Consider the following 20,772-nt stretch of genomic DNA (forward strand, 5'->3'; position numbering starts at 1 on the left):
ATGCTTTCGGGATTGTACTGGTAACAGACACCCTGGGCGATTCTCTCACTCCGGTTCTTTCCTTTTACTTATCTTACTACTCCTCTTTCCACCCTCTCTGTCTCTACTCCAGTACCCACTACGTCTCTCCTTCTATCTGTTCCTCTCTCCTATCGTTTTTATGTTAGATGCTCTCACAGCTTCTCACTCTTCATAACTCCACTACTCTCACAGCTCCTCACTCTTCTACCCATACCCCATCTCACCCTGCTACTCACACCCCTCCTCACTCTGCTACTCTCGCCCTCCTCACCCCGCAACTCTCCCCCTCCTCACTCTGCTACTTTCACCCCTCCTCACTCTACTACTCTCGCCTCTCAGCCCTCCTTGTCAGTCAGGAATATTGGTGGCCTTCTCACCCATCTCTAATGATCTCACTCTCTCCCTACACCCATGCCCTTTCATTCCACCTATTATCCTCGCTTGCCCACTTCTACCTCCCACTCTCCCCTCACGACTACTCCCACTCTCACAAACACTCTCCCATTCACTTCTTCATTCTTCTAACCAAACTGGTTCCACTCTTCCTCACAACTAATGCCTCACCTGCACCCTGCTCCAAAACTGCCACTGAGTCTTCAGCACCGCCATCTGCCCACCCTCTGGTCTCTCGGTCCACCTTCACTCCCTCTGACCTCATCCATCTAACCCACACTCCTCCTTCCAATCGCTCCTTTTTTTGTACTGTTCTCTTCCTAGTTCTCCCCCTCCACCCTTCTATTGGTTCCAGTACTCCCCTGCCTCTTTTAGCGAATCTAAAGCTGTCTTTTCCCCAGGGGCTGGGGTTAAACAAGTGCAGGGCTTTAAAATCCCTCTTAGGGTCTTCTGTGTCTCATCTTTCCCTCTGCAGTCTCTTCTCACACCCAGTTTGTTTGTTGCCGACCCCATTATTTGCTGGAGGGCCATCTGGGATTGATAGGTCAGGCGTTCGGTGTCTCATCCCTGTTTGACAAGGGGAATTCCAGTTCACTCCCTGTCTGTCCTTGATCCAATTTTCCTGGGTCCAGTCTGGGTTTTCTTTGTTGTTCGCAGGTGCATTCTGGGAAATGCTGTTGTGAAAGAGAGAAGGGAGAACACTGGCCAGAAAAAGTACTGGGAGGCATCAGGTGACAGAAGGTCTTGTGGTTAATGTCATTCATGCACATGGGGGAGGCGGGGTTAAAAACAGATCCCCATTCCTAAACCTCTGGGGCAGTGCTGTCCCTGTCTTATGTGCAGGTAGACCGCTGTCCCAGGTTGGTCTGATCCTGTCATATACCTCTAATTTAAAATGTTTTTCCTGCTCACCATTACATTGGCTTGCAGGATTGGGAGCCTTTCCTCATAATTGAACCAGAATCCTGATTTTCAGACTCGACCCATGTTTTAGACCAAAGATGTTTTCCTTTCACCGGTTTGGGGAGGTCTGATTCCCCTCGTGTACCCCTCCCCTTCAAGTGAGGATGACTGATTGCTTCATCTTCTAAACGTGGGAAGAGCCGTGATGATTTGCCTGTAAAAGGACAGAAGATGGAAGAAGGTAAAGTAACCTATTTGTCACCGTTGGGACTTCCTGTCAGGACAGGAAGACAGCGTCCTCTTCACTCAGTGCATGTGCCAATGCCGCCATTCCCCTCCATGATCAGTAGCGGGTGATCCACTCGGCCTATGGTAGCCTCTTGCCCTGGATTTCAGGGGGTTCCCCTCACCGATATTTGCAGGGCTACGACATGGGCGCTAGTACTCACATTCATGGCCCACTACTGCATTGACCTTCTCGGCGCTGAGGACTGAAAGTGCGATAGAGGGCTACTGAACGCCGTGGCAATCATTTTTGAAAAAGTGTAAATCTCAGAGTGGAGAATGCCTACATTTCCATTTCCATGCCCCCTCAATTGCCAGCATTTGTATTTCGAACTGTCTTCAGAAGTGTTAACACAGTCAAAATGGACATAACACTTGTCTTTTGAGCGGGTCTAAAAGCAGGCAGATTCCACAGTTATTAAATGTATTTGCACGGCCATGAAAGTAACATGCTGGCCTAAATGCTTTCAGTTTTTGCAGCTGGCGTGGGAATGCACAGCAAAAATTATCCCGTTCCATGCCCTCACTGCGCCACACCAGAGCATAAAAAGGTGCTAAAATGGGCTCAACATGTTTACGCCTCTCAGCACCACCATTAGAGGACTCCAAAATGAGCCAATGTTGGTGTTTGGTGTGTCTTTTTTTCTAGTACCTCAATAAACGCCAGCGATGGCTGCCTCTACGAGTTCTTGCACCTTCCAGTGCTGCCCCTTCTGCCTGGGTAGTCATCATTTACTGATGGCTGGGACAGGGAAGGTGGAGGTGGCTCTTTAATCCAACTAGACGTATGTTGTTTGCAAGACATCGAGCCTGGACATATTTACACAGGCAAAAGAAAAACGACTATCACATTTATTTGCCATGGATTTTCGTATCATTTCCTCTAAAACATATTTAACTGAAATGCTGATGTGTGTAGTGGGAATATGCAAGGGGGCCCTGCATTCACTTCAAAGGGGACTTAAGCAAGTGTCACAGTAATTCATGATCGAGATTCTGGCACTGCTTCTGAAACTGAAAAGCATCGTTGCTTATTTTAAATCCTGCTCTGGGTGTGGATGATGCGTTTTAGCTGCCAATTTCGGCCTGTACTGCAAAAACCTTACTCCGGTGCAGCGCTATTTTGCACAGCATTTTCAATGGTGGAGCATAAATTGCCTTGGCACCATATATACTTGGTGATAGAACTACAAATGTGCACCTTCACCGGTGCAAAGTGTCTGTAATGTGGGTCAGAATCTCATCCCCGAATGCCCTGCTCTGGAAACGGCTTTTCACGTCCTTTTCAATTCTCAGCTTTTGATGCGCAGAGCCGTGGGGAGGGGAGGAGGGCAATACTGCAAAGAAGAATGCTGTAATATATATGTATTCATTATATGTTATATTGTGCTGTATGCAGTCTGTCAGTGAGTGATGCACCGTTTTCTGTTCCAGAAACAGAGCTCCTTCCGTGACGCCGCCGCTTGTTTCTCCGATGAGGAGTGGAATCTGTTACGTGATTGGCAGAAGGACCTTTACAGGAATGTGATGAAGGAAATTCACCAAGCCTTGATCTCACTGGGTAATGTTACCACTATCATGGTCGCCATGAAGGCTCGCCTATACAATGTCTGGATTGTTGATTGGCCTACCAGGAAGACTTGACATGTATTATACTCGTTGCATAGTGTCTGGCCTGCAATGCAGCTATGTGTGATTGGTGGTTGTGTGGAATACAGAAGTAGAAGTGTGCCTCTGCTCTTTCTTGGTGATATCTTAGAAGCAGGGGTGCACAGTTGCTTGTTGTCAGGTAGGACAGGATTTTGTAAGTAGTGGGTGATGAAGTAGGTGATCACCTGCGCTGGCCCCGCCTTTGTGGGATAGCATTTGAGTGGTAGTGCCTGCAGCACGTGCCTTGGTAGGGCCCTACACCCCAAAGACCCCAAAATGTTGAACTGGGTAAAGGAACGCCAGAGGCAGCTATGTATTGGCCAGTTAATGCAGGGGCATTCCACATTTCCAATTTTGTTCTACAAAGTGGCGGTTGCCAACCACGGGGTACCACCCACCATATGTCCCACTGCTTCTGTACTGCAAGTCTTACGAGAAGTTGGCAATACAGGGGAGCATTGCGGGCCATCACTCTGGCGGTGGAAGACAGCTGTAAAGAGGGGTCATGGGCCGAGCACCTCAATTTCAAGACATCTGGGCAAATTGTGTTTTTAGAATTGTTGCAGATGGCTAGAGGGCACAGATGAGCTGCAAGTAATCGGACACATATTCACATCTTTGCAGTGTGGGGGCGCCACAAGGGTACTTGATGTCTGGGCCGCTCATGTGGGGGTGCCACTGGTATTTGAGGTTCGAGTTGCAAGCCGAACCCGAGATGTCGGAGTATGGGGAATTGTGGTTTGACCAGAGGTCCCATTTAATAAACAGTGCACTCCAGCAGATGGGAGGGTGCCCTTTATTTGCTCCAGCGCAAACCACCATAGAGGCATTTGGAAAATGTAAAGATCAGGAACATGTGTGCTTATTTGCAGTAATTGACCTAGCGTCAGTGCGTCAACAGCACACACCTGTTGTACTCGCTGATGACACTTCCCTAATTATGTTTTAATTATTTCTTTGGCAGATAGTGAAGTGCCGGTCTGGGAGTCCGGCCGCCGATTTTTTACAGCAATTCTGGCGAAAATATAGTCAATTTGTTTACACCATTATTTAGATGGGGCAAAACTGGAGACATGTACCCGCCATCATGCAAAATAATCTTTGTTTAAGTTTATAACAGTTTCTGATAAAAAAAATAAAAAAAAGAAATGACGCGTGACAGCAAAAATGAAACATGGTGAAAAAATGTACATTTAGACATGTTTAGAAGCGTATTTTGTTCAACCTTTGTATTAAGTAAATGTAAAGAGTCGGCGCATATGAGCTCATTTCACATCAGGAAAGGAAACCGATATTTTTTTGTTAATTTAAAACAGTGCCAGAACCCCGTTAGCGCTGGCAATAAAAGTTGTTTGCCTCCTTGCACTTAGCCAGTCAGTGTCTGCAGATCCTACTTCCCTTATGCGCCTCATCATTACGCAAATGAAGGCAAAGTCAACAGCACCAGTTTTCTGTACATACCATTTATTAAACATAGGGGTTTGTAAAGCACCCCAACCCAGCACAGTGCAGACTGTGATTACACCATGCACTGGGCATCTTCCTTAGGTCTGTCCCTGGACACGGGCCGGTGAGCAAGAAGCCCCTTCCCTTGCGAGCCAGATTCCCAGCTCCTGCCATCATCTTCACCAAGTTGCAAACTAACGTTTCACATTTGTTTAATTCCTGCTTGCATTTGTTCCTCAGTTCAAAGGCAGCACAACACCTATTTTGTGTTTAAAGTATTCGATGCAGCACAGAACTAGCGGCAAGGAGGGAGCTAGGTGTTTCCTCAGAATCAGACTCACCAAATCCTGCCAGCTCTCCGATTTGAAATGCCAATATACAAGGCGTGTTTTTTATTTTGGTAAAGCCTGAAGCTGTCGCATGCAAGCGAAAACTTCAGGCTTTATAACAAAAAAGCCTAGCTTTTCCTTGCATCTCCAACCCCCTGCCAGACTCCCCTTTCATTAGAGATGCAGGCAGGTGAGCGACACAATGACAAGGCCTGGCTTTTTTTTGGTAAAGCCTGAAGCTGTCGCATGCAAGCGATAACTTCAGACTTTACAACAAAAAAGCCTAGCGTTTCATAACCTCTCCAACCCCCTGCCAGGCACCCCTTTCATTAGAGATGCAGGGATCATCACCCTCGGTGAGGGGGTGATGATCCCTGCATCTTCATTGAAAGGGGTGCCTGGCAGGGGGCCAGCACCGCAATTCAACGACAAGGAAACACTTACCTGAGCTGAATGGTGCCTGTTAGGCCACAGCCCCAGCCCTTTTATAAAATCGAGCCACGGCCCCTAAGAGCCCCGGCTCAAGTGTGCAGGTCACTTAAAGCACTGGTCTTCAGACTGGGTGTTTGTGTGTGACCTCCGAAGATCCATGCTCGACACAGTGCTGCAAGTTCACAGCACCCTGACTGCGTGTTTCTCCATGTGTGAGCTTCAGAGAATCATGCTTGATACCATGTTTAAACGTGTGGTTTTTACACCTCCGATTTGGCCATGTATTATGGGGTTACCAATTCCTTGTCTCCTGTCAGAGCTCTCCCTCGCATGAAAACAATGTTGCGAATCCACTGAGACCCAGCAATTTCTATATATTCAGGGGAATTCAAAAGCTTATAAAGACTTTCCCCAAATCACATGCTGTGGCAACTGGAGACATTGGACCTCATTACAAGTACGGCAGTGCGGAAAAGAATGATGGTAATGCAGTGGTAATTCTGTTACCACTGCATTACCACGCGGCCATACTCCAAGTTTGGTGGTGAAGTGGAGTATTCCACAGCAAAAAGGTGGAGGTGAATCTGCCACTTTACCACCAAAAATCATCAGAATTGCTGTCTGTGGTAATTTCTGCAGAAATCCCCCATGGAGTTTTATGGACTCCAAAAAAGGGGACATACACCGTCCTACCACCACTTGCAATCCCGTGGTAAATCCGTACACCAAGTGGTGGTAACAGTAATTCTGTTTGGCATTATTTTGGTGGATTTACCACCGAAATACCACCAAACCCGTAATGCGGCCCACTGTCCCTACACTGGCAGCACTAGAGATTGGAGAGCAGAAACTGGGATCAAAGAAAGCGGACAGGACAAATGAAGGCTTGGTCCAACTCGCAGGCCCAAACTGATGCCAGGTACACCTGGTACAAGAGCCAATCCCAGCCCTGCCCACTTACAAGTCACAGGTGCTGCTACTCACTAAGAGTCCAATTCATGGAGAGCACTTTGAAACTCGGAGGCTTCAGTCAGTTGATGTGTGTTGATGGAGAAGGCCATTGTGGCATGCGGTTCGAGAGCATTGGAGAGAGTTAAGAGGACTGTTGAGGAGGACTTGGAGGGGTTGGAGGCAATAGTCAGAGAATGGATAGGAGGATGGAGTAACGTCAGGGAGTGAAGGAGGTGCAGAGGTCGAGGCGGGGGAGGTAATATAAGGCACAGAGGAGGAGGAGGGGTGGTCATATCTGAAGGTACATAGGAGGGCAAGATGGCAGAATTAGGAGGTGAAGGGGTTACAGAGGAGGAGGAGATGGTAAAATCTGGAGGTGAAGGTGGAACAGACAAGGAGGAGAGGGTAACGTCAGGAGGGAAATGCAGTAAAGAGGACGAGGAGGTAACAGAGATGGTGAGATGGAGATTGAGGAGGAGGAGTAGGGCAGTCCTGCAGTTAGACAGAACAGGAAGGGTCCAATGGGCCAGGTCAGTCCTAGGCAAGTCCGGAGGGTATGTGGGATGAGGCATGAGACCCAGGCAAGAAGGCTAGAGAAGGAATAGTCAGGGCTACCAAGGGCGAGGGGCCCTGTGTTTGATGGTCAGAGTGAGAAGAGTCGTAGGGACGAGCGGCGTGATAGGAGGCAACAATAACAACCCCTCACACCTTCTCACCCCAGCGGAGAAACTATATACCAACAGTTGGTCCAGGAAATGACCAACTAACCCAAGACATTTGTGGAACAAGAACTGGTGATATGATTCGAGAAACCCTGAGAAACCCGCAGCAGAATACTGTTAGACATTCAAGTGTTCAAGGGAACCTGCAAAACAACTGTGGTGGTGAGCCAGTATCACACCCAATGGGAGAGACTTGGTTTGATTCCTTCAGTGTTCTGTTCTTTTCTCCTTTTATTTTGTGCAAATAAACCCGGTGAACCGTACTTCCTTAAGCCAGTCCTCTCTGCATCTCATATTGGCCTCCTTCCAGGGTGTATGCAGCCAATGAAAGGATTTGTATACAAGGAGTCATTTAAAGATGCTGTGGCATGGGGGGCAAACCCATGTACAGTAGATGGGTTGAGGTGGCAGAGGTACATTGGAGGTTATAGAGAGTGCAAGTTGCAGAGTTTAGTATTTGGTAAGAAGGAGATGAGAGAAGAGAAGAGAAGAAGACTCCTCTGGAGGCTAGAACAATAGCTGAGTCAGTTCAGGACAAGGACAGAAATAGAGTGAGCATCTAGGTGTATGGCATGTGCATTTCAAGGGAGTGAGGGGAATAGTCAGGGATCTGGGAACAGGAGGTTGATGACTTAATTCTAGAACTGTTTAAACAATAGGCTTCAAAGAGAAATTAAGAGGCACGTCTGACATGTGATATGATGATTGCCTGAGGAAGGAACATGTGTGTCCTTGAGAGCTGGTTTAAATTATTTTATATCATGTATCAAGTATTGATGAAGATTGATGAGCATGAGTTAAGAGCAGCTCCTGGGTATCAGGCTTTACCCAGGGAGCAGGGGCTTCCTCTGCGGAACGAGGAGGCAGTGCATGGCCTACCACAAATCTACCTTCTACACCAGATGCCAACTATTATATAACCCTTGTTTACTTTAAATGTCTTCTGGATTTTTTAGGATGCTCCGTAAGACACAGTGAATGTCACCTAGATATGTTTGTATGGTACAAGTTGGGCTAAGAATCAGAAATGGCTTCCACTAACTGTTGATGTCAAACTAACCATTTGCTTCTAGGCCCCAAGCAGGTGCTAAATAGCTCCCAGAAATGTCGACTCCTTTCTATTTAAGATCACCACTTCTTGTAGATATTGTTGCCTTTTTTAAATAAATAAACAAGCCGTACCTTTTACCTTGCAAAAATGCTATTCCCCCCTACTTTTAAATATGTCTCGCCATTACAAGGTACTTTTAAATTAACCCGTAACTTTACTGTTTCTTTAATGCAGGTCCTCTTATTGCCACAACGGTCTCTTCATTAAGAGCTAAAGAAAAGCAAGAGCTGTGCCCCGTGGGCAGGTCGGATTCCAGAAGAAGAGAGAGTATGTATAATTCTCCAAGTAAGTCACCAACTCAAACATATAGGGGCACCTGCATTCACCCAGGGACACACAGACATGCGCACTCATCCTCGCAGAATTCCCTAGTTACCTGGGATGTGCAGTTGCATCAATGCTGTGGGAATAAGTAGCGGATACATCAAGGGAGCACAAACCCTTGAAGCAACTTGCATCATCCTTTGGGCCTGACGCCTGATGCTGGAAGCACGGGCAAACTTTAAAAAGTATATTTAGCTCACAAAGTGAAATGGCAGACCTGGGGAGAGACAAATAAGAAGAGCTAAGAGGTGAGAGTTAGATACCTTATTGCAAAATAAACACCCCAGGGAAAGAGAATGGGTCTGCGACTAAAGGGGAAGGTAATTTGTGACATACCCAAGCGATAAAGTATGAGTGAGAAACTCAGGAGGGAAAGAACAAAACATACTCTCAAGACAAAATGTATGACTGAGAAACCATTGAGGGAAGAATGAGGAAGACCCCCAGCATGAAGATGCATAAGTAGGCAACCCAGAAAAGAGAGCATGAGGAAGACCCCCAAGAAAGAACACAGGATGAGTGAGAAACCTAGGAGAGAAGGAAGAGTTGGTCACAGAGGAAATAGACAATGAGGCCCATACTACTAATAAAGTAAACAAGGAGGCAACTAGGAGAGAAACAAAAAAGGAGAAACGAAAGAGTGACACCAACTGCAGACACCTGTGAGAGAAGTCAATAGTAAGACACTCAGTAGACAAAGAATGAGGGGGCCACCCTGGTGAGAAAGGATGCGGGAGGCACCATAATGATAAATAAATACAGAGGGACTTAGATTGGATGAGGGAGATGCCTGTGGCAGATGTAATACAGATAGACACAATGATATCTAATGGGATAATAAATAATTGATACTGGTAAGAGGGAGTGAACGAGAGAATAACAGAGTAAGAGTTGACTGTCAGGCAAATAATAACCAGGGAGGAAACTGTAGAAGATATGATGAAAGTGGCCTACAGTAAAGGTAAAACAATACAGGGGAAAATGGAAAGGGAGACAAATTACTCTAAACACTATCCTACCTGATAGAGCATGCAAATAAGTATAATCAGTTAAACATGCACCCATTTCCCCATATGTTCTACCTAGTATTAATGGCCCGCAAAAAATAACCCTGGCAGACAAAAGGGACAAAGACATCTTCTGAATAGGCTCAAAATCAGGCATATTCATATGTTGGGGGATTAATGGTGAATCCCAAGGAGGCCCAGGGTAGTAAATGGCAGGCCTCTAATTAAAGTAGCAAGACTATATAATAGTGTAGATTATGTCAAGGTGTGGGTGGAACAGAAGGTTTGGGGTGAACTCTTTCCCTCTGTGTCTGACAGAACTTTACATTCTGCAGCAGTACATCTGGTGGGGGGGTAACTTTGTCTGAATGCAAAACTAGAGGAGTCAGGATGTTCGCTGCAGGGTTCTTAGTTAGCAAATGCTCTTCCACTTTGACTCTGCCTGTACCTTTCGGAGGACACTTAAGACTTGCCTCTTTATCAAAGCCTGAGCCATTTTCTGTTCCTGACAACATCTGTTTGGCAATGGGCAATTCAGTTTGCTTGTCCTTCGCGTGTTATCAGGGCATTACAAATGTCTAAATCAAAATCAAACAATCTTTTTGTATACAAGCTCAGATGTTGGAATGTTCTAGCCCCTTCTCTCAATTCCCATTGGCGCCTGAGATTGGAAACTAAAAGGTTCACATGAAGTCCATCCATTAGAAAATTGAGAATAGCGCAAGGGCCACAGACCTCTGGCAACAAACATCCTTTAGTACACTAGGCTGCAAAATATGTTTCCAATGATATCATTGGCTTATCTTGTCACTAGCATCCTTGATTCCTAAATATCCAAGGCTGCATCGAGTCAACAACCGCTACACTTCTATGCTATGCTTTCAGTTTCAAAACCACAAGAATCAATGTTTGGATGACTGAGGGTGCCAGACATGTAGGCAAAATGGTTCTATCATTATATACCAAGCACTTCCCACAGCTAACACCTTCCTTGGGAGAAACCATTGTTGCCTGGTCCAAAATGGAACTACCAGGAGCAGCACCAGCCAGGCCTTTGTTATTTTTTCACAGTACCACAGTTCGAATGCTCCAAAGAGGATTTTGGGGTCATGAAAAGGGCATAGCAGCCACCTACAAGATCTTGGGTAACTGAAGCTCTGAGCAGAAAGTCAGGAGAAGTGTTTGCAGATGTCGGTTAACAGATCCCCTGTAGCAAGGCCTTATTGATTGGGCAGCTGTTAGGAAACCTTTGCCTTCGGGCAAACATTTTCTGAGGAAGGAACTATTCTGCCAACAGGGCCAAACCACCATTCTCACTCAGTGGAAAATAGGATCTCATCAGAAAGAGATAACCCTCGGTCGATAATCGTATCTGTGTTCCAAGACTACCAATAAAGGAACCTGGTGCTCTCCTGTCGGTTTGCATAGCTTTTCGCTGCCTGATAGTCTGGCCCTCCAACTGGGTAAGGAATGGCCAATTCTCTCAAACTGGAGGATATCCTGATATTCATTCTGGACCTTTCCCTCCTATGGTTACACCCAAACCTTTCGTACTGGCAAGGATAATTGTTATGAGTACCAAAGGCTGAGGGAGATCTCATGAAACCGTATCCTGAAAGATTGGCCCTATCAGCAGCCAGTTTAGGCCAACCTGAATCCTGTGGGCCAAGGGATACGAATCAAATAGTTGAGTCGCAGGGGGCAACTAATGCAGAAGATGGTAGACTATGGGCTTCTGGTGACGATGCTCCTACAACACCACTTGAGTTGACATCAGCAGGCCCCTGGATCTGAAAAAGCTGTCGCACAGTGGCCTCTTTGTGCTTCAGTAGGGATTGGACTCTGCATGCAACCTTTTTGATATGATCCTCTGGGAAGAACGCTCTTCTGACTGATTTGTTGAAGAGCACAGGAATTAATTTTAGCGTTCCAGCTGTATTCATGTGACATGTCCCAATTTATGAGGAAACCTTGTCTTTGTAGTAGATCACATACCTGGCCAAAAATTAACCAATCCTCTAAACAATGAAAAACCAATATCCCCTTTATATGTGACACTAATACCAATGGTGCCAGCTTGCTGGTTAATGCTCTGGATCCTTATGCCTGTACAAGTGGAAGAACTCTCATCTAAAATTGACCTCTATTCTGGGTACTCCTTGTGTATTTGGATGTGCCAATAAGTATACTGGACACCCAGCGGTGCTAGAAAAAGTCACCTGTCTATATCATGTGAGTATTGAATAAATGCGATGGTACCATCCTGTGCACAGGGCACCTTGTTTACTAGGGCATGGATCCCTCTAGCTGGATCATCTCTTTTAATGAGTCATTTCAGATCTGGAGTGAGATTGCACCCCATCAGAGGATGAATCATCATCAACCGTACGCCTTCTTGATGATCTGGAGAACCCGTTTGTCTCATATGGAGCCGTCTCATGGGTGGAAGAAAAACACTGTAGACGTCCCTCACAGGCAGTGATGGGGGGAGCAAGATATTGAAGACCCCTTCTGATGCCATACACAGGGCCTTTTGATCCTGTGGCTGGTTTGGGGGTTTGCAGATATAGAGGCCCCCCCACCACATGCCTTAACATGAGAGGGATTTCTATATGGCACCACATCTATGGAGGTAATAACACCCCTTCAATGAAAGTTAAGCCCTTTGCCTACCCCATTTCTCGCAACTGCGACATGATCTTCTGATCATCGGTTGGCGTTTTCAGTAGCTGCCTTATCTGATGTTCAAAAAGCTGAGAACAAAGAAAGGGAAGGTGGGGTGCGGACGCTTTTTGAGCGAGTCAATATAAAAATGCATCAAAATCTTCCTTCTAGCAGCTACAGTGGATTTCGAGGCGGCTGCAGAGGATCATAGGCCATCAAAGGTCATGTCTGATAAAAAGCAAGTGTGATGCTTCATAGCAAACAGTAACAGAGCACTGTCTCCCTTCCATTCAGCAGTCTCGTATAGATTTTGCAATGCTGTGTATGAACGTCCAAGTATGGAGAGTTTCATTGTTGAAAATCCTAGTTTGGCCCATTTCTCAATCTTTATATCAGCTGGGCCCTGAGGAGAGAGATTCTCAGAGAGGATTGACACCTCTGCCAACCGATTACACAACAGAGATTCCACCTTGACTACTGATGGGAATTTAGCTTTCAAACCCTCTCAGGCATATTTTTAGAACAATTGGTGGAAGGACTAGCCTGTTCACATCCCTCCATTGCTTAACTAGCACATATCATACTTGTCAAACAGGTCCTCCTCACCAGCTTTTTAGACCGTGACAGAGTTATTGAAGTTCTTTGTAATGAAGCCCGCGGGGTTAAGGGCACGGGGTGTTGGCGGCCCTCTGTTTTGCTTTCTGGTCCCTGGAGGGACACCATACCTTAAGCCAGGCCCCCTCGCCTTCATCTGCTGCAGTCCCCGGCCCGAACGGGTGAAGCCTGCGGGGTTAAGGGCTCGGGGTGTTGGCGGCCCGTTGTTTTGCTTTCTGGTCCCTGGAGGGACACCATACCTTAAGCCACGCCCCCCACCTTCATCTGCTGCAGTCCCTGGCCCGAATGGGTGAAGCCCGCGGGGTTAAGGGCACGGGGTGTTGGTGGCCCGCTGTTTTGCTTTCTGGTCCCTCGAGGGAAACCATACTTCAATCCATGCCCCCGCCTTCATCTGCTGCAGTCCCTGGCCCGAATGGGTGAAGCCCATGGGGTTAAGGGCGCGGGGTGTTGGCGGCCCGCTGTTTTGCTTTCTGGTCCCTGGAGGGCCACCATAACTTAAGCCACCCCCCGCCTTCATCTGCGGCAGTCCCCGGCCCGAACGGGTGAAGCCCGCGGGGTTAAGGGCGCGGGGTGTTGGCGGCCCGCTGTTTTGCTTTCTGGGTCCCTGGAGGGACACCATACCTTAAGCCACGCCCCCGCCTTCATCTGCTGCAGTCCCCGGCCCGAACGGGTGAAGCCCGCGGGGTTAAGGGCGCGGGGTGTTGGTGGCCCGCTGTTTTGCTTTCTGGTCCCTGGAGGGACACCATACCTTAAGCCACGCCCCCCCGCCTTCATTTGCTGCAGTCCCCGGCCCGAACGGGTGAAGCCTGCAGGGTTAAAGGCACGGGGTGTTGGTGGCCCGCTGGGGGTGTTTGCGGCCCCGCGGGGGGGCCTGACCCGCTGGATTGGCCTGGACTGGACCTCGAGGTGAGTCAGCCGTTGTGGTGAGCGCCAGTGTTGGGGGAGTTGCGCATCAAACAAGCAAGCTTTGAGTGCCCTGGAACTCTTGGAACCTTTTTGTCTCCTCGGAGCGGTCCGCCAGGGCATTTCACAACCTAAAGTACATGATGGTTGGCCCTCCTAGGGACCCCATACTAGGAGCTTCGGATGAAGGAGAAATCTCTTCCCCTTTCTCCCCCCACCATCTGCTGCAATCCACCCTTCTCTCGAAACTCCACGACCCCCGGTCCCACAGGCAGATCGCAAACCCATTGTGGGAATAAGAATGAAGAGGGGCTTGTTGTGCATGGCTCCGGGGGTTGTGCAGGGAAACGGAGTGTTTAACGGGAGCCTCTGTGGGAGTGGAGCGCCTTTGGCCACTGCCCGTGAGATAAAGAGTGACATAGAGGGAGCCTCTGGGGTGCCCATACCTTTACTCTCCCCCATCTACAGCCTGTTGGCAGGCCCTTTATCTCGGCCCCCTGGGACTTGCGGCACCATGCTGTTTCCTCTCCCAACCATCAGCTTGGCATGTCCTGCCCGGGAGGGATCTGCATTTCCTACAAACTTGCTTACTCCCGGTGGGGGGTTTGACTGTGTGGCCTCTGCTGATCTTCTGAATAACTTGGCTAATGGCTGTGAGAGAATCTCAATGGGCATATCGAAGTTGACCGGTAGTTCTGCTGGTGGTCCTGTTCCTGCTCTTGTGCCGCTGAACCTGCTGGTCACACCCATGGCCTCACTCAGTACTCCCTCTCTGGAACTGGCCCCCCTTCATCCAACTCCTGGCCCAGGTCCTGATACCCAAGTTCTGCACCCGACACTGGTTTTTCTCGAAGCAAACTCATTCTCACCTCCTGTGCCCATGACTCTGGATGTCGGAGGTGTGGGTGCTGATGGTTTGGGCCCGGGCGTGGGGTTGAAGACCAGCTTTCCACCCAGCCTTGGGAGCCAGCATTTGCCCGGGGCTAGCTCTTTGCTCTGTCTCAGCCCTCTTCTGACTTCTAAACCCCCCAATAAAGGAGAACACAGCCCTTCAGCTCCACCTTCCATCGATTCCACCAATCCGTCAAGATGCCCCTGTCACCTCCTGCTCCCTGAGCTGGCTGAGATCAAAAACCTTCTTCTTGTCCTTATCAAGGGGTTGTTGGGGGATAAGTGGGAAGGAGGTGCGGGGAGGGGAAGAATGGGTCCTTCAGGGGTCGGCCCAGGGCGACCGACTCTTGGCTCTGCTAAAGGAACACACCCCTCGTACCCTGGACTGTCCCATGCCTCTGTGGCTAGGCCTCCCCCTTCCTTGAGGAGCCGACCAGAGGCGCCCTTCCCCCCAGCATCTCTCGAACGAAGGGAGACCAGCAAGATCACCGGATGTAAAGTCTCGGGGATCGAGCCCTCACCATCCCGTTAGGAGTGCCCAGGGCACTTCGTGCCCAGTGGGGAGGGAGGTCGGTGCCCTAATCCCTGGCCTGTGTAAGCCTCTGTCTGGGCACCATTTACGTGAAGGTTGTAGTAGCTCCAGGGTGTTCCTTCATGGTGTCCTAAAACTATCCATCAATTCAAGAGAACCAAGGGATGCCCTTCGGAACAAATGTCTTCATTGGTTGCGGACAGTGGGGGAATGTGGGTTGTGTCCAGGGGCTCTTTGTTGGAGTGTATCAGACTGCCCCACTCCTCAGGCAAGATGGATACTGTTAAATTAGTCTTTGGGGACAGCCAAATGGCAAGGGCCGTCTTGGAAAAATGTAATGGCCACGGGCAGTCATGGAAAAGTGGCATTACAGCCGGTTCATCTCCCATTCACACCATTGTGTGGCACCCTGTGGACACCCCTGGCAACAGTCCCCTTTCAGGGGCAAACCTGACCACCTTGGGTCTGAGGCGGTTGGGGAACTACCAGGGGGTAGGGGCGGGCAGGACCCGACCACTGGCTTACTGATCCATTTGGGGGCCCTCATAAAGGGGCGGTCTTTTGCAATGTTCTGTTGTCCTTCCTTTGCTGTGTTTCTGTTATCATGTATTAGTATTTAATTTTAGTCTTATAACTGTATTTGTAGGATGTACTTTGATGGCCTTTTTGGCCGAATAAAGTTATTTGACTGACTGACTGACTGACTGACTAACTGTAATGTGTCACGGATGACCTTATGATCTTACAGATCGAAAAAACCCAGATCAGGGGGTTTTCAAATATTTGTTCCTTCTCTCTCTCTCTATATATATATATATATATCGAGAGAGAGAGAGTCTCCAGCCTCTCCTTCTCTCACTCTCTGTTTATCTCTCTCGCCCTCTCTCCATTCATCACTCTCGTTCCCTTTTTCGCTACCTTCTCTCTCCTCAATCTTCCTAGTCTCCCTCTCATCATCTAACTCCACTTCTCGTCTCATTCCCCTCCTTCTCTGTCTGCCTCCACACCTCTCCCTGTATCCTCTCTCCCTACACTCCACTCTCTCCTTTCACTTCTCTCCCACAATATCCTATCTAGTCCCTCTGTGTCCTGATTTTACCAGACTTTCCTTCTGTCCCCGCAACCAGCATCCTCCTTCTATTCTCCATCCTCTCTACCACTACATTCTTTCTCCCACCACCATCCTATCACACACTCTCTCTATCACATACACTCGTCCTCACTCTATCCCTGTACGCTTTCGCGCCCATCTCTCTATACTTCACTCTCTCTCACTCACCTTTCACCACCTTCCCAACACTGCACTCAATTTGTACCACGCTCTCTCATACAATGCTCCCTCACTCCACTGCCACAGTCTCCGCAGCACTTCGATCCACCATCTGCTTGCCACTATCTGGTCCCTCTGTCCTCTAACTCTCCTCCTGACCTCATCCAAACACCTTTCACCTTTGTCTGTAATCCCCTGCTTTGTCTCTACTGCTCCGCTCCCATTGGCCTTTTCTGGCTTCTCTCGATCATGGGCCAGTGGTCCTCGCCATTTCCCCACGGGGTCCAGCTCGCTTTGGGAAGTGCATAAAAGTTGCAGTTACCCCAGCCCCATTTTTGGTCTCTGGCGTTCTCTCCGTAGTGGCTTGGGGAGATCGCTCGCCTTTGCTGCGGTTGCTCCTCAGGCCAGGTGAGGTTCTTTGTTTTTGTACACTAGCGGTCTGATTGGTAATGAGGGTTTTGGGTCCTGTACTTGGTTGAGGATAGCTTCTGAACTGTGCGCTCTGTGATGGCCAGTTCTTCTGCAAGCTCTGGTCTGCTCCTGGGGAACATATTTCCGTGAGACAAACACAAGACACCTGGCCAGCACATAGGCTGATACACATTGTGGATGGGACAGTGGTATCGCCATTTTCATAGTATTCTTTTCGAAAGCTGAATCGTGGGCAGGAGACAGGTTCCCTGCGGTCAAACAAGAGGTGGATGGAACAGGTTGTCCCGCTTTGCTGTCATTGTCCCCTTCAAACCTCCAGCGCAAATTTGGGCCTCAAAGCCTCCGTTCCCAGCTGCAATCAGTGATGGGAGACCAGTCTGCTGTAGTACTTATGCAAGGCCAGGTGTCTTCCTTTCTCTTGTTTCCCCTCTGCTTTTAGTTCCGCATTCCATTTACAACCTGTACTGTCTATCACTTTTTTGGCAATCACATTCTGAATAAAAATGTAAACAATTACTTACCTATGAAAGCTGTTCTCTAACATTGTATAGTCCCTGGATGCATATGTCTAACTCTTTTTGTTATTATTGTGTTGGAGCCACCTTACTCAAATGCAGGAAAGGGTTCTGTGCACATGGATCCGAGGCAGGGCCACATGCTGGAGAACTAATCATACTTATCCTCCCTGTATGCACATGTCTATTAGATATTTATATAGTGAAGAATACAGTCTAGAACATTCCTTCCCGGGTTTCGTTCTTGTTTTTGATGCATAGGTGCTTGACCACTGGGCCCAGACTCACAAGTGGCGATCCTCACTGGTTGAGCGGTTTTCAGATACAGAAATGCCAAAAGATGAGCTGCAAGAGACAGTTGTGTGGAAATGAAAACATGCGTCCAGTAAATGGGGCAAGTGTAGGCACAGTGTACTTTCCTTAAAATGAAATCAGGTGACGATGAGGAGGGTTCGTAAGGGAGGATGCAAAAGGCACTCGGGAGGCCCTGTTCTGTGCAATAATTCTGTTTGTGACATGCAGCCAGTGATAAGCACAAGCACAGGGGTTCAGCTGAGTAATCCGAGATGCCCAAGGCTTATAACCCACTTTGGGTGAAGGGATGCACTAAAACATTCCTTTTTTTATGGGGCAAAAAGATCTTAACACACTGGGGTGTAGGGGTAAATAGTTGTATTTTCTCCTTTTGAGTGGAAGCAACAACTCTATTTTTCATGACGTATTTGACCTCATAATAATGCAGAATTTATTGCATGTGGTATTCCTTTAAAATACTGCATAAAATCCAATCTAATTAAGAAGACGATGACAAGAGGCGGTACGAAAAATAGTGCCTGTTTTTACTGTAACTCCTGACCAGGAATAAAAGCCTGAGGGTAATTGCGGCACCAATCCTTGTAAGTGAGGGCACCCAAGATACCAGTGCAGTTGTCAAAGACGGGCTCAGAGGCACTGCACAGAGTTTGGGAAGCTTCTTATTTCTTGCATGCCGGATCTCAAGATGGCAGTCAAGACTTAGCCTGCATCAGTGGTACCCATGGTAACCCCAGGGAGCGGACAGGCTGTGACATAACAACACTCTCACAAGCCATACATACTTTTGTCACCCGTAGGTATATTGGTGGCTTTCTTTTACCATGCAAAATGAAATTAGACGGCAGCAGCGATGGCAAGAGAAACATTTTTGGCATTTTGTTGAATTGGCTGTGGACCCACCCCCTATTGATACAAAGAAAGCACCTCGGGTGACTACAATCTTTGGTACAGAGGAAAAGACGGCAGCAGATGGCGGCTGCTTCCAAAGACAGTGGTGCACACAGAACATTATTCTGTTATATTGAGATGGTGAGTACACGTGTGTGGCAGCACCTGAAAACAAGGACTGATATGTAAAGTGGGAAGAGACCTCAGCCATTCCTTTACACAGGATCAGGGCCATGACCCTGAAATAAGGGAGAAGGGACCCCCTCAACCTGGAACAGGTGGCCTACTAGGGCATTGAAGAGGTTGTCCTACCCCAGAGGTGGTGAGAGGGAGTTGAGAGATACCCCAGTCCCTGACTCCCAGTACAGCCCAGCACATAGCAGCCTCAATACACGGGAGCACTGTAAGGGACAGGAGGCTGTCAGGCCACATAGCAGAACTACACATCATATCCACCATCTGCCTGCTGACAGCTGCTGCAACCAAGTGGTGGGTTTGGGAGTAAGGGGACAACAGATAAAAACTACTCCCGAGGGTTACTCAAAAGAGCTGTGATTCTCCTTGAAGATAATGGTCCTAATTATGAGTAGGGTGGTGTGGTACAAAAAAGTGGCAGCAACAGAATTACTGCCGTATTTACCACACCGTAACCAATTTGGAGGTGATGTGAAGGGAAAACCTCCACCACTCTGCTGAACGATTTTCCTCCACATTATCCCCAACAAATACAGGATTTATTTTGGGCTGAATTTTCACCCGCTGTAAATCCTACAGTCCCCTAATGGTGTTTTACGGGACTCAATGAATGGGGAATAACACTGCCATACCAGCACTTGAAATCTGGTGAATTTTACGCCATACCAAGTGGTTGTTACAGTAGACCAGTATGGCAGTATTTCCATGGTATTTACTAGAATACTCATAATGAGATTCAAAATATTAAAGTCATTTGGTCTGGTAAAGTAGTAGTAGTAGTATAATGTATTTTGGCAAAAAAACATAAAATCCATAATGTTACAAAATACAGTAGAACCATAAAAAATACCATGCCATCCATACAATTTTGCCAGAATAGAAAACAATCACATTTCTTGAAATAACAGTACATTAAATAGCAGCAAAGATCTCATTCATCGTGATAGATGGAGTGAAATGAGTTATGTATTTGTAGGAAACCTATCTTTAGACAAATGTTTGTTTCTAGCCCACCAGGCTCTCCTAATAAATTGGCCCAAAGCGCACAGTACAGAATGATGTTGGGTAGGCCGTTTACTGTATGAAACAGTAAACAGCCTGTCGAGCAGTAGTCATATTCAAATTCCTAAAGATTGGGAATAGGCCTTTTTTCGTATAAACACAGGGGGCAGAGTGATAGGAAGTGGAGCACATGTTCCTTCATGTTTTGGCAATAGTTACATTTCTCCAGCATGGGGTCTGGCATGGATTCACATGCTCATTCCCCGTCGTCAGGCTGGGAATCCTCGGTAAAGAAAAAATCAGTATCAGTTTCGTTTCTGATCTGTCTTTCGTAGTAGTAACCAATCACTGATCTCTGCGTCATACTGACCACAGCCAATGACTGCCCTCTACCTAAGCCCCGCCTCTGGCAGCCATCTTCAGATTTTTACCGCACGTTCAAGTGTTGGGATCCTAGAGCCTCAGGCTCCACCGTTCTTTCATCCGATTAATGGGGACCCGTGTCGGATTCGTCTACGCCCCTCAAGGGTGAAGATTTCGTCGAGCCACGCTTTTGGAGGACTCCAGAAGTTTCTCAGGCCCATCTCGGACATGGCCCAGGAGAAGGGAAGCTCGACGCCCGGAAAGCTGTTCAGGGTCTGCCCTGGATGCCAGCTTCAGAATGTCTTTAAGGAGGACGAAAACTCCCTTTGCCTTTACTGCCTACATGAGGACAAGACGCACGTGGAGAAGGACTGTGCGTTTTGCGGCAATATGTCGGAGCGGACCATGAAGGACCGCCATCAACGCCTCGCCAACTGGCTGGAAGGAAAGAGCCCGTCAGGCGAGATGAAGAAGAAGAAGAAGTCCGAGCGGTCTTCTAAGACCTTTGAGGGCGCCCCGGCGACGGGGGTCCAACAGAAGGCCAAGCAATGCGAGTCCGCTGGCACCGGGAGCGCCGAACAGTCGGGCTCTACGGTCGCCAGACAGGGCGCAT

The 20,772-nt window shown here is 48.0% G+C and overlaps 1 protein-coding gene across 3 annotated transcripts in view; it reads left to right on the plus strand.

Moving 5' to 3' along the window:
* The window catches only part of LOC138580850 (zinc finger protein 232-like), a 298,959-nt gene that overhangs the window by 43,481 nt on the left and 234,706 nt on the right, over positions 1-20,772 (plus strand). For 2 of the 3 annotated variants that reach the window (XM_069651722.1, XM_069651724.1), the window contains exons 2-3: positions 3,037-3,163; positions 8,418-8,528. In XM_069651722.1, coding sequence (XP_069507823.1) covers positions 3,037-3,163; positions 8,418-8,528 — 238 coding nt within the window. The remainder of the gene's footprint in view (positions 1-3,036; positions 3,164-8,417; positions 8,529-20,772) is intronic. The other variant, XM_069651723.1, reaches the window with a different exon arrangement.

Source organism: Ambystoma mexicanum, chromosome 3p (assembly GCF_040938575.1).
Source record: "Ambystoma mexicanum isolate Mex_15411 chromosome 3p, UKY_AmexF1_1, whole genome shotgun sequence".
Lineage (NCBI taxonomy): Eukaryota > Metazoa > Chordata > Amphibia > Caudata > Ambystomatidae > Ambystoma > Ambystoma mexicanum.